Source organism: Euleptes europaea, chromosome 13 (assembly GCF_029931775.1).
Source record: "Euleptes europaea isolate rEulEur1 chromosome 13, rEulEur1.hap1, whole genome shotgun sequence".
Classification (NCBI taxonomy): Eukaryota; Metazoa; Chordata; class Lepidosauria; order Squamata; family Sphaerodactylidae; genus Euleptes; species Euleptes europaea.
The window spans coordinates 5,860,862-5,874,099 of record NC_079324.1 but is presented as its reverse complement, the minus strand read 5'-3'; the positions used below and the strand labels follow the sequence as shown (position 1 = coordinate 5,874,099).

The following is a 13,238-nucleotide window of genomic DNA, read 5'->3' as shown; positions in this document are numbered from 1 at the left end:
AAGCAGAAAACAGAAACAACTGGACAGTTCTCGGTGAAAGTAAGTAAGCTGTACAGTTCTACAAGGATCCCTTCTGGAACCAGTGCTATTTATCACACATGTTCTGGCACTAGCGGTAAACAGAGAACTGACCAGGTTTGCAGATGACGGCCACATTAATCAGGATGGTGAGAAACAAAATGAATTGCTAAGAGCTCCTAAAAGTTCTCTACAACTATACAGCAAATTAGGTTGAATGGTAGTGTAAAGTGATTAGGGGGGGAAATCCCAACTTTTCAATATATGCTGGTGGGTTCTGAACTATTGGTGGCTTAGCAGGACAGAGATCTTGGGGTTGTGTCAGAAAGCTCAATGAAAATGTTGACTCAGTGCACAGCATTCAGTGAAAAAGCAAATGCTATGCTAGGGATTGTTAAGCAAGCGGTTGAAAACAAAACAGCCAGTGTTACAATGCTCCTGCCTACATGTACAATGCAACACAACTGGAATATCGTGCACAGTTCTGAAGCACTCAGAAAAAGAAACAGAAAGGGGGAACCAAAATAATCAAGGAGTTGGAGCACCTTCCCTATGAGGAAAACAAGAGATTTTTCTAAGCTAAAGGCTTAAAGGGGAAATAGATCATAGAATAGAATCTTAGAGTTGGAAGGGACCACCAGGGTCATCAAGTCCAACCCCCTGCACAATGCAGGAAATTCACAACTACCTTCCCCCCACATTTAGTGACCAGAAGATGGCCAAGATGCCCTCCCTCTCATCATCTGCCTAAGGTCACAGAATCAGCATTGCAGACAGATGGCCATCTAACCTCTTCTTAAAAACCTCCAGGGAAGGAGAGCTTACCACCTCCCAAGGAAGCCTGTTCCACTGAGGAACCGCTCAGATTATTAAAAGGGAACATGATAGAAGTTTAAACATTATGCATGAGAGGGACAGAGTAGAGAATATTCTGTCTCGCTGGTTCTTGTAGGTCCGTGTTGGCGAACCTATGGCACGCGTGCCGTTCCTGGCACGCGTCACCCTTTCCGCCGGCACGCCCGGCTCGCTGCGGCTCAGCTGTTCCTCGCCCCTCCCTCTCGGTTTCCTCCAAGTAGCTGGCCTTTCCGGCTTTGCCCCACCCACCTCCACTGTAGCCTAGTAGCGGTTCCCTAGTGCCTCGTGGTTCCCAGCTCGGCGCTCACCGGCTACCTCTCCTACCGCTGCTTCTACTGCGGCTTCGTGGAGTGCTGCCCCGGCGAGCAGGACCGGCCCAACTGAACCGGTAGTGCTTCGCGGGAGGCCGGGTCCATGGGGGGGGGGGGAGCCTCGGTGCCAGTTTGGGGGCCAGGCTGGTGCCAGGGAACCGGGAGGAAGCGGAGGCTGGGTGGCGGGGAACAGGGCGCCAGGGCTGAGCAGAAGGAGCGGCGAGCGGCAGAGCGTTTGCTCGGCATGCAGAAGGCCCCAGGTTCAATGCCCGGCCTCTCCAGTTAAAGGGACCACGCTGGCTGCTGCCGAGACCGGCTTGGGGGCGGCGGGCGGAGGAGCGGTGGGGGGGAGGAGGATGAAGTCGCCTCCCTACTAGTGAGTCGCCTGCTCCGCGGAGCATGCATGCGCCTCCCTGAGCCCTCCCACCAGGGCGTCCGCCAGCCGCGCACGAGAAAGACAGAGCTGCCGCAGCGGCAGCAATCCAGCTCCGCCCAAGCCGGGTTGGTGGGCGAGTGGAGAGCGGCGGCTCAGGTTTGAGTGGTAAAGCTCAAATGGCTTGCGTGGCGGGGGGGGGATCAGCCTCCGTTTGCAGAGTCTGGATTTTTTTGGAAGGGTGCCGTTTGCCGGTGGAGTTTGCAGGTGGGAAAGGGAAGGGTCTGCTTTAGCGGGAGGGGTTGGGGTGGGGAGCAGGCCTCGCTAGGGTGGGAGCTGCCCCCTGGGGCAGTGGGTCGGGTGAGGTGGCTGGATTTGGGTCCCCCTCCTTGCTGTCCTGGAAATAGGGAGCCGATATCAGAGCAACGGAGAGGGGTGGGTTCGGAAGGTAGAGGAGCTTGTATTGGAAGTAGCAAGAAGTGCAGGAGGTCCTGGGGGGCCGTGGTAGAGCATCTGCTTGGCAAGCAGAAGGTCCCAGATTCAATCCCAGCATCTCCAGCTAAAGCACTGGTTCCCAACCGGGGATCCATGGACCCCCAGGGGTCCGTGAGAGCTAAATTAAGGTCCGCAAAACAAAGTTATAAACCCATAATAAATTAATATTTTCAATTAAAAGTTCTCTATTATAAAAATATATATTCAAATATTATTCTAAGTTTAATGTTTAACTAACAGTTATGATTAAAGTTTATTTTCAAATTCTCAGAATTTTTATTTTGAACCTTGGGCTAAAGGGACTAGGCAAGGAGGTGATGTGAAAGACCTCTGCCTGAGACCCTGGAGAGCCGCTGCCAGTCTGAGTAGAGTAGACAATTCTGACTTGGATGGACCAAGGGTCTGGTTCAGTATAAGGCAGCTTCATGTGCTTGAAGCCTCTTATTTATGCAAATTCCCCAAGAAGGGAATATCAATGTCTTTAGTGTTAACTAATAAATGTTTGCTATTTTTAGAGATAGATTTGTATTGGGTGCCAAAGGATAGCACAGTTAGTTCTGAAAACAAAATCCTTAAAGTGTGGAATTCTCTGCCAAATAATTTTAAGTCAATGAAAGCACTTGGGATTGCTTTCCTTACTTTGTTTGGATCGTCTTATGCTTGTGAGCAGCTGTTTTCAGCTTTGAATTATATCAAATCTGACACCAGAAACAGACTAACAGATGACCTGAGTGCCAAGGGTGGACAAATTATCAGCAAGCACACAACAGCAAAAATCACATTAATTGTTCAAAAGCACGCCAAATGCAAACTTTTACCTTTCAATAAAAAGTTGTTTGTATCATTGAAAGCTCTGTTATTGTGTTTTTCTTTTAAGGCAAAAGATGTTAATGTATGAGTTGTTTTTTCTAAACTAAAACCTCAGTATTCAGGTTAAATTGCCGCATTGGCACTCAGAGATAAATAAGTGGGTTTTGGGTTGCAGTTTGGGCACTCGGTCTCTAAAAGGTTCGCCATCACTGTGTTATCCGGGCTGTGTAACCGTGGTCTTGGTATTTTCTTTCCTGACGTTTCGCCCACAGCTGTGGCAGGCATCTTCAGAGGAGTAACATTGAAGGAAAGTGTCTCTCTCTGAAGATGCCTGCCACAGCTGCGGGCGAAACGTCAGGAAAGAAAATACCAAGACCACGGTTACACAGCCCGGATAACCTACAAGAACCAATGAACTCTGACCGTGAAAGCCTTCGACAATATTCTGCCTCTCCCTTAATACTAGAATTTATAGGCACCTAATGAAGTTGATGGCAGTAGTCAGAACTGACAAACTGCATTTACTCAAATGCCATGTTGAATTCGCTGCAGTGGGATATGATGATTACTAGCTTAGCTGGCTTTAGAAGATTAGAACATTTCATGGAGAACAGATCCATCAATGGTTATCAGGGAGGAGGGAAACAAAAACAAGAGGGGTTGGGTTCTGTCCTTTAATTGTAAGCCTTCTGGGGGCATCTCGTTTGTGTGAAACATAACGTTGGACTATATGGAACATGGTCTGCTCCAGCACAGGTGCTGTTAGTCGGGGGGGGGGGGGGGAGGTGTAATGGACTGAAAAACCTTCCAGACATTCACAGACATACACGCAATATGCTGCTGTGTGAGAACAGCCCTCAGTGGATGGCTCATCTTATTTAGAATTCTGTTTCCAGCAGTGGCAAGTCAGATGCCTCTGAGAAGTTTACAATCTCATTAAGGAAGCGGCCTTCCCCCATTAGCATTTCTAAATACTGACATTCTTTTTAGCTATCAGAGCATATAACTATTGATAGTCCTACGCCCCAGTGAATTTGTCTAATCCTTCTCTAAAAGCCACGTGGCAGTGAATTCCATAACTATAACTTGATGGAAGAAGTGCATTCTTGTGTCTGACCTGAATCCACTGCCAATTGATTTCTTGCCTAAAGGTTATATAATGAGTTCTCAATCTACACCCTGCACCATTCCACATTGTATAAATATGCCCTGCCCCTGAAATGCAGAAGGAGCAATATATTTGTAAGATGAGTGATATTGTCCGTAGTGACCACACTAACAGAACCACATTCTAGGACTAGACGAGTAATGTATACTTTCTAAAAATAAAATAGCCATAATGGAACAACTTAAGCATATCATAAAACGTGATGCATGTTGCATTTACCTCCACGTTTTTTTGGAATTTCAGGTTTCATTCTAGAAGTATTTCTGTTTCTAAATTCAGGTCCTTTAAAATCATCTTTGTCTTCATTAAGCACTGGCTCTGGCTGTACTACTACTGTACCTAAAAAGATGACAGTTAAAAAATTATGCATAAAAATGCAGAATCCCAGTATAAAAGTCTAGCTGTAAATGCAGAAGAATACCAAAAGAAACGCCACAGATTCAGCAGGGCTTTCATATGTGTTAATGCAGAAGCCGTCAATGCATCGTGTTAGGGACTACTTTATTCTTCAGACAGAAGTCTGGAAGCATACAGATTAATTATGAAGCTGGCACCATCACAGATCTAGGGTACTTAACAGCACACTGCATAGAAAATGTGGGGGAAGTGAGGTTCCCTCTCCCCCAAAGATTTTCCTTCAATATTTCCCACAGAAAGAATAGAATGTGGGGTAAAACCAGAAAAATAAATCCTGTGAAATGCTTCTCTTTTGGAATGGGTGAAATAGTTTCTACGAGAAAAAGGAAAAGATCTGCAACCCACTAAAACTGAAAAAGACCCCAAAAAAGTGGAGGAAAATGGGTGCAAATAATCTACTTTCAAAAAGCAAAGGTTCATCAACTTTAACGAACAAACAGCAATATCTTAAAGCTAAAAATAAAATAAATAAATAAAACTCATTGCATTAGAATATGTAGTATGGTTATTTTGTGATAATGGACCACTGATGGTCCATGGCTGAAATGTGTTTGGCCCTTTGTTTTATTCCAGCACAAGGAGTGTTTAATATATATTTACTGACTCTGAGGTATGGCTATTAGTTTATTAAAGTTAATAAATCACTGCTTTTAAAGAACAGATTTTCTTAAACTTGTTTTTTCCTCAGCCCTTTCTTTACACACTTTGATGACCAGTTTTACTCTCTCAAAATAGTTCGAGATCTGTATAGTATGTAAGCCGGTATAGATAGTAAGCCGATGCAAACATTTTTCTTCCATGCAGGCTTCCCTGCAGCACACCAACCCTGCAAAGTAAGCCAGACTGAGTGACAAGCATCTCCCCAGTCCTAATTCCATAACCTACTCCCCAGTGCCCTAATCTTCTGGAGTCTGTGGGCGCTATTTTAATTTCATTGGGAGCGTAATCGACAAAACAGCTGCCATGGATGCTGAGGCTGATCATAAAAAATTGGGAGGTTGCAGGTCAGAGGCAGCTCTTTCTGAACAGGCATCCCTGCAGACCCAAAGGTGATTCCTTCCAGGTTGTTCTAAAGTACCTCCTCCTAACTATGAGGCTTTGAGAAAGAAGTGGTATGATTTGAAAACCCTATTAGCAGTGTTGAGTTACCATCAAGGTTATTAAATTACCAAATGCAAATTGTATTTAAAAATAAGTGTATAGTTAACAAGATTATTATCAAGTACATCAACCCAGATCAAAAGGGTTTTATTGGGAAAAGGCATACGCCAGCTAACATTAATAGGCTGCTGCTTATAAAGCAAATTGCAAACTGCATCTTGTATTGCAGATGAGATGATACAGATACTTCTTTATGCTCAAACAGGCTTTTGACAAGGTGCAATGGCAGTATTTAGCAAGACTATTAGAGACATTTTATCTTGGAGGTAAATGTAAAAGCTGGACTGCATTCATGTACCCATCAGCTAGAGCAATTATTAATGGTAATGTCTCAGGAAAGTTTTCTTCATAGTGAATGCATCAAGGCCATTAATTTTCATCATATTTATTTGTTTTGGCAGCAGAACTCTTTGAGATTGCTATTCAGAATAATACAAAAATACACAGCCTTACTTTTGAAAATCAAGTATCAAAGATATGCTTATATGTAGACGATCTTGTTTATTAAACCAATGGATCTTGTAATTAAACCAATGGAGACAGTAAAAATATGAAATCTGATTTACCTATCTGGGCTTGTTTTCTGGTTGTAAGATGAACCTAACGAATGCTTAAATCATTATGTTTAAATAAGTATGTAAGAATACTATAACAAAACTTTGTTCCATCCTTTGAGAAGTCAACCAGTTAACGTTTCTATATAATACTGATGTTCAAGTTCCATTAGCCCTGCTTCCTTCTGGTCAAAATCTTATGGCAGCTGTAAAGGAGAAGAAAAGCTGTCTATATTCATCTCCTCCTCAGCCTTCAAAGAAGGCCAATAATGAATACAGCAAGGCCACTATGACAGGCTGATCCAAGTAAGGCTGGAATTAAGTGTTGTGAGAGATGCATGGCTGACGGCAAGCAGAGCAGCCCCAGGTCTTCATTTTCCCTGACCCACCTAACCAATGGTTGGTAAAACAAAATTAGACCACCCAACTGCAAGTTTTCTTGCCCCATTCAATTCCACCAGCTGCCACTTAAAGAAGGGAGGAAGGGGAGAATAATCCCATTGTGAGACGTTGCCAAAGCAGGGAAGAAGAGAGGGAGGGAGACAGGCATCTGTAAAAGCCAGGCATCTCCCATAATATATACTTTCACCCCAAAACAGGCTTTGGGGGGAACTGAATTTTTATTAGTTGTTTTATTAGGTGTTTTAAAAAAATATATGCATTTCAAATGCATTTTTTCAATGGCCCACTTCCAGGATTACAGTTAAGCGACCAACCAATCCCTTAGGTTCATGCATTCCCTCCTTCCTTTGCTCATTACAGCACCCACACACACACACACACACACACATAACTTCCTGGTCCAGGCAGATTATAGATAGTGACTATGTCAAAATAGGGGAAAATATATTTTGAGGTTGTCCTACAAGCAAAAATAGGAAACCCCTTGCAACTGTGATTCGCAATTGGAAGACAATCTCAAAAGATAGTCTGCCAATTCAGATATAGCAGCTAACTATGATTTTCCTGACTCAAACAGTCAGGGAGGGAGGAAAGATGCACCCACAGCAGAGTCCTGGTCCTCCAAAGCAATTAGAAATGTGTTTTTTGTTACTTATTTGTCATAACTAAAAGTGCATCTAAACCTTTGGGACAAATACTGACATTTAAATCTTGTTAAAATGATAGATCATTTGCTGGTGCTCTTAGGGACTACTGCAAGTATTGTAGGCTCCCCAGAAGTTGGAGAGTTAGACAGGACCCAGGGATGTTTCCCCAAAATGAAAGACCCGTTTACTATTTTGAATGATGCTAAATAGACTGGACCCTCTAGGGCAGTGGTTCCCAAACTTTTTGGGCCGCCACCCCCTTGGTTCCACAAACTCAACCCCAGGCCCCCTACCCTATCCAACAACACAGTCTTGCACCCCCCTTGCCTCTTAGTGCCCCCCTAGGTAATCCCACTGCCCCCCAGGGGTGGTACTGCCCACTTTGGGAATGACTGCTCTAGGGCAAGGGTCTTCAAACTTTTTGAACCTGCAGGCTCATTTGGAATTCTGACACAGTATGGTGGGCGTAGCAAGAAAATGGCTGCTACAAAATGGCTGCAGCAGAAGGCAAAGCCAGTTACAAAATGATTGCCACAGCTTAACTTCTGCAACACAGTGCAGATCCTTGTGCTGCGGTGGCAGCTGTTGCCAAGGCAACATTTAAAGAAATCTGCACAGCAAATCATATCTCCAATAGTCAATCAAAAGAACTGCTGGGCAAAAGCCCTACCTGGCCCCACCCACTTCCAAAAAACACTTGGTGGGTATCAGAAAAGTTGGGGACCCCTTCTCTAGGGGAGACGACTTGCCTACTTGGGCTCCTTTGCTCATTATATGAAACATCTGAAGCGCAAGTACGAATCAACAAGCAAGGTCTGTTGCCTGACCCATTTAATTGCACACAGGGGTTAGGCAAGGATGTTTTGGCGCCTTCCCTGTTCAATCTTTATATAAATGATCTCCCTGACAGCCTTAGGCTGCCAAACTCACACGCGCCTGTACTAGCAAACTCCTCTATTTCTACTCTTATGTACGCTGACGATACCTTGTTAACAGCTCCCTCCCCAGTTGGACCATGTCATCTATTGAAAGCATTTGGAGATTATTGTAGCAACGAGGGTTTAAACTATCAACTATGATGTGTCTAAAATCGTAGTATTCACTAAGAACCCCCGACCTATCTCCAACGCTTGGCATCTAAATGGTAATAAATTGCAACAAACAAATAGCTACAGCTATCTAGGTATGAAATCTCAATCTAATCTGATTTGGACTAATTATCTAAGCCTTATGAAAGAAAAGTCCTTAAGATTGTCCAGAGGAATTCAGTGTTTTTTTCTTTTCTAGAGGCAGACAATATATTCTTTCTGCCATTACACTCTGAAGCAAAAATATTTACCCAGCTTCTTTCTGGTGTTCCTTTGTGATCACTTTAGTAGGTGAGCATCTTGATGCTATTCTGCATAGGTTTCCAAGAAAGTTAATGGGTGCTCCTTATTGAGTAGTAGGGATTGCTATTAGGGCCGAGTTGGGGATTCATTCCCTGGAGGCAGAAGCATGGGCTTCAATTTTCAGCTATCAATTAAAATTTCTTTGCTCTTCTTGAGGGTAGCCTTCTTAGTTTCTTATTCAAGGACTCATCTGAATCCCTGGTTTGGGTGTGTAGATGCTAAATTTCAGAGGCTAGGTTTGTCAACTATGTCTTGTTCTACAGCGTGCTCTCTAGTGTTCCAGCAGGACCTAAACAGTACTGCTCTCCATGCCTGCTGTGTGTGCTCTCCTACTTTTTTGGGGTTTAAATATTCAAATTCTCATTGTTCATATGTTGATGATTTCTTAACTATCCCAGTTTACAGAAGAGCTTTATTTTTAGCAAGATTCAATGTATTACCCACAGCCGTTTTGAGTGGGAGCTATTCTAAAAAGCCCTACTCCAAGCGTGGATGTGGAACTGGTTATATTAAACCATGCAGCATGTCTTATTTTACTGTAGAAGATACAAGCACTTAAGAACACAGGTGATCAATCCATTAATTCTTGATATAGACATGCCTGTAGCGAATAAACTACAATTTCTGCCGGGTGGTTGCAATCCAGCTATCACCGTTCCAGTAGTAAAATTTATTTTCAGTTTGTTTGAATTTAAGAGACATCAGGATAATTTAAAGAACATATATACAATTGAATAAATTATATAAAATAAAATAATTTTAAAAATTCTGTCCAGGGTGGTTAGCTCACAGCCTATTGACTAGGAACTATACCACTAAAGGAAGAAAACTGATAAACTTTGTAACATCTGCAATACATTAATCTATAAATCTGATTCCAATAATTTATATATTTATGCCATTTTTCCACGAAGACTCCTTGCCTATAGAAATTGCTATCTTTCAGAGACTTAATAGCTGTTGTTTATTAATTTTATGTACCATACTGTCCTTATTCATGCCTATCTGGGAGAGTCTCTTTTTCCAGGATTGAACAATTAAGATTCTGGCTGTTGCCCGCATATTAAGGGTTAATATTCTGAAAGTACACAATACCGCTATAGATAAGATCCCTAAAACAGAAAAACTTGGATCTTTACTTATTTGGTTCTCGTAGGTCATCCGGGCTGTGTAACCGTGATCTTGGTATTTTCTTTCCTGAAAGGAAAGAAAATACCAAGACCACGGTTACACAGCCCGGATGACCTATGAGAACTAATGAACTCTGACCGTGAAAGCCTTCGACAATACTTTACTTATTTGTTTACCAAAAATCTTACTTAAACCGGGCAGTTTCATCAGATATAGAAGAAGATGACAGTTGCATTGTTACATCTTTAACTTTCACTACATACAGAATTGAACATCCACACCGATCTGCCTGGAATTGTACCACTTACGTAGCAGCTTAATCCTATTGTTTTTAATCCCAACATTCAGAGTAAATGTATACACTACTTCAGGCAACGTGCACAATTCATGTGTTGATACATAGAATAGTCTTGTCAATCTCGTTTTTCAATTTAAATGCTGATGTGACCTGCTCCCATAAAGGCCCCATAGAATTTTTTCAGTAAATCCTGTTGCGGTAACGATTTTGAAGATTTGTTCATACTTCGTGAGTTTTCTACTGCCCCTCTATATACATAAACTTCCTGTTCAGAACCTGTATAAAGTTTATTTGCATATACTGGTACATAGAATCATCTTCTGGGAACCTTTCCTTGGGCACTCAAAGAGGTAGATATCCATTCGCTACTAAAAAAAAACCACCCCTACAGAAAAAGTATGTAGCCAATTATCGCCCTATCTCTAATCTGCCCTTCTTAGGCTAAGTGATTGAGACAGCAGCAGCAGACCAACTCCAAGTATTCTTGGATAACGCATCAGCTCTAGACCTTTTTCAGTCCGACTTCAGACCAGGCTGTGGAACACATATGGCTCTGCTGGCTTTAATCGACAACCTCCATCTAAATGTACACAAAGGTCAGGCCTCCTTGTTGCTCCTAATGGATTTATCTGCTGCCTCTGACACAGCAGACCATGCTGTCTTGTTCAGGTGCCTGGAGGCAGAATTGGCATCATGGGTTGTGCACTGGACTGGTTCAAATCATTCCTCACAGACTGAACCCAAAGAGTTGCCACTGGAGACCAGTTTTCATCAGTGTGGAACCTATTCCATGGGGTCCCACAGGGCACAATCCTACCCTCCATCCTCTTGAATCTTTATATAAAGCCCTGAGACCAAATCATTTGTAGTTTTGGGGTGGCTGTCATCAATATGAAGACGATACACAGCTATGTATATCTTATCCAAATCTTGATGATGAGGTAGAGGTCCTAAATTGCTGCCTGGCTACTGTGCTTAAATGGCTAAAAGTGAACAAATTAAAAACAAATTCTGGAAAGACAAAAGTCTTGAATGACATTATGCTCCCCACTTCCAGAGGGGTTTAGCTGACTCTTGCCAACTCAGTTAAGAGCCTTGGATTTATACTGGACCCAACAGCTCAGTAATTATCAGGAGCTAAAAGGGAGCATGCCTATTACTCCCATTCTGCAGGCACTCTGCTGGTATTAGCTATCACAATACAAAGCCCTTCATGGCCACAGACTCATATCTGCGAGACTGCCTTTCCCTCTATGCTCTGCCATGACAGCTTCGCACATCAAAACAGGGTCTTCAGCAGGTGCCAACCTGCAAATGGGCAAAATCAACAACTGCCCGTACACAGGCCTTCTCCGTTATGGGCCCACCTTGTGGAATGGGCTGCCTGAGGAGGTCAGGAAGGATCGCCTGGGTTCCCACCAACTATGCAAAACTGAATTATTCAAGAGGGCTTTTCTATGCATACAACAGAGGAGCACTGGACAAAATTCTTCACAAAGTTTTGGGTAAATTATTAGGGACTGTATCCTATACTACTCTTTATAGTATGCTGTAAATTAGATCATACTATGTAATTTTGCATAATTTAATGTGTCATATTAACACTTATGCTTTGGTTCAGTTCTGTTTTTTAAGAGTCCAATTAGTTCTACAATACAAATTCTATGTCATTGTCTACTGAATATCCCATCCTGTTGATTGAACTGTTTCACTCTGTGTAATCCAACTGGAGTCCCAGTGAGAAAGATGGACTATAAATAACATAAATTTTTAAAATGAAAATAAACAAAGCAACTGGTAGATCTGCACTCTGAAATCTGCTTTGGGTGGGAGGCTGTATACCAACAGGCCTAAAGAAAAATGTCCCAGCCCATTTAGCAGGTGATTTTATTTCCCCTCATGCCATTAAAAAGCACCAGATTTGGAGAATGCAACGGTGGTCTAATTCTTTAGCCACAATGGTCTCCTTGCTGAAATGGCAGATGTCATGGCTCTTGTAGACAGCTTCTTCAAGCCTAGTCTGGCATCCAAGACGAACCTGGAGATTTTGGGAGTCCAACTTCCAAACTAGCCACTGATGTCTGTCGCCTGGAGATCAACTATAATAGCAGGAGATCTCTAGCCATCACCTGAAGGTTGGCAACTCTAGGTATCTATGTAAGGTAAAGGTCCCCTGTGCAAGCACCGGGTCATTCCTGACCCATGGGGTGACGTCACATCCCGACGTTTTCTAGGCAGACTTTGTTTACGGGGTGGTTTGCCAGTGCCTTCCCCAGTCATCTTCCCTTTACCCCCAGCAAGCTGGGTACTCATTTTACCGACCTCGGAAGGATGGAAGGCTGAGTCAACCTTGAGCCGGCTACCTGAAACCAACTTCCGTTGGGATTGAACTCAGGTTGTGAGCAGAGCTTGGACTGCAGTACTGCAGCTTACCACTCTGCGCCACGGGGCTCTCATTTCTAAAATACCTAAGCCATTTTCTTAAATTAATCTTACAGCTAGGAACTGCTCTGAAATTCTGTACAAGTCTTGGTAATCTAAGAAAAGCGGTCTGGGGCTGGCACACTATAAACACTGCATCATCTGCAAACAAAAGAACCCTCGTCATGCCATCTGGGCATGGGATGCCTTCTGTCGTATATTCCTACACTCAATAGTAAGGATGACACTGGGACATGCAGAATGGATTTGGGGGCCATTACTCCCTAGAAAACAATTTGGAAATCAAAATTAGGCGACTCCCAGAGAACAACCCTTTCACTTTAGCCACAATACAAGTATGGGATCATTGCAGAAAACATTTTCAAATTGACAGGACTAAGCTCTACAAGATTTTTTCATGCCAAACGTAACAGGAAAATATAATAAAAAGCTGACATTTCAACAAAAATGAAGAGTTCATATGCTCATTCATATGGTATGAATACTGGTAAGTTACACATCTAAGTCAGTTCTTACTTTCCAGCAGAAACTGAGTTAGCTGCCTGTGACAATATTTTAAATGCAACAACTTGTTTCAAGGGTATTACCTCCTCCTTACATTGCTTACATTGAAGATGACTCGGGAAGGCACTGGCAAACCACCCCGCAAACAAAGTCTGCCTTGGAAACGTCGGGATGTGACGTCACCCCATGGGTCAGGAATGACCCGGTGCTTGCACAGGGGACCTTTACCTTTTTACATTGCTTACTAGGATCTTATCATTG

General features: G+C 43.0%; 1 protein-coding gene across 1 annotated transcript in view; it reads right to left on the bottom strand.

Moving 5' to 3' along the window:
- ATRX (ATRX chromatin remodeler) overlaps positions 1 to 13,238 on the bottom strand; it is a 154,008-nt gene that overhangs the window by 104,426 nt on the left and 36,344 nt on the right. The window contains exon 6 of the mRNA XM_056859843.1: positions 4,250 to 4,369. Within this exon, the coding sequence (XP_056715821.1) occupies positions 4,250 to 4,369 (120 nt within the window). The remainder of the gene's footprint in view (positions 1 to 4,249; positions 4,370 to 13,238) is intronic.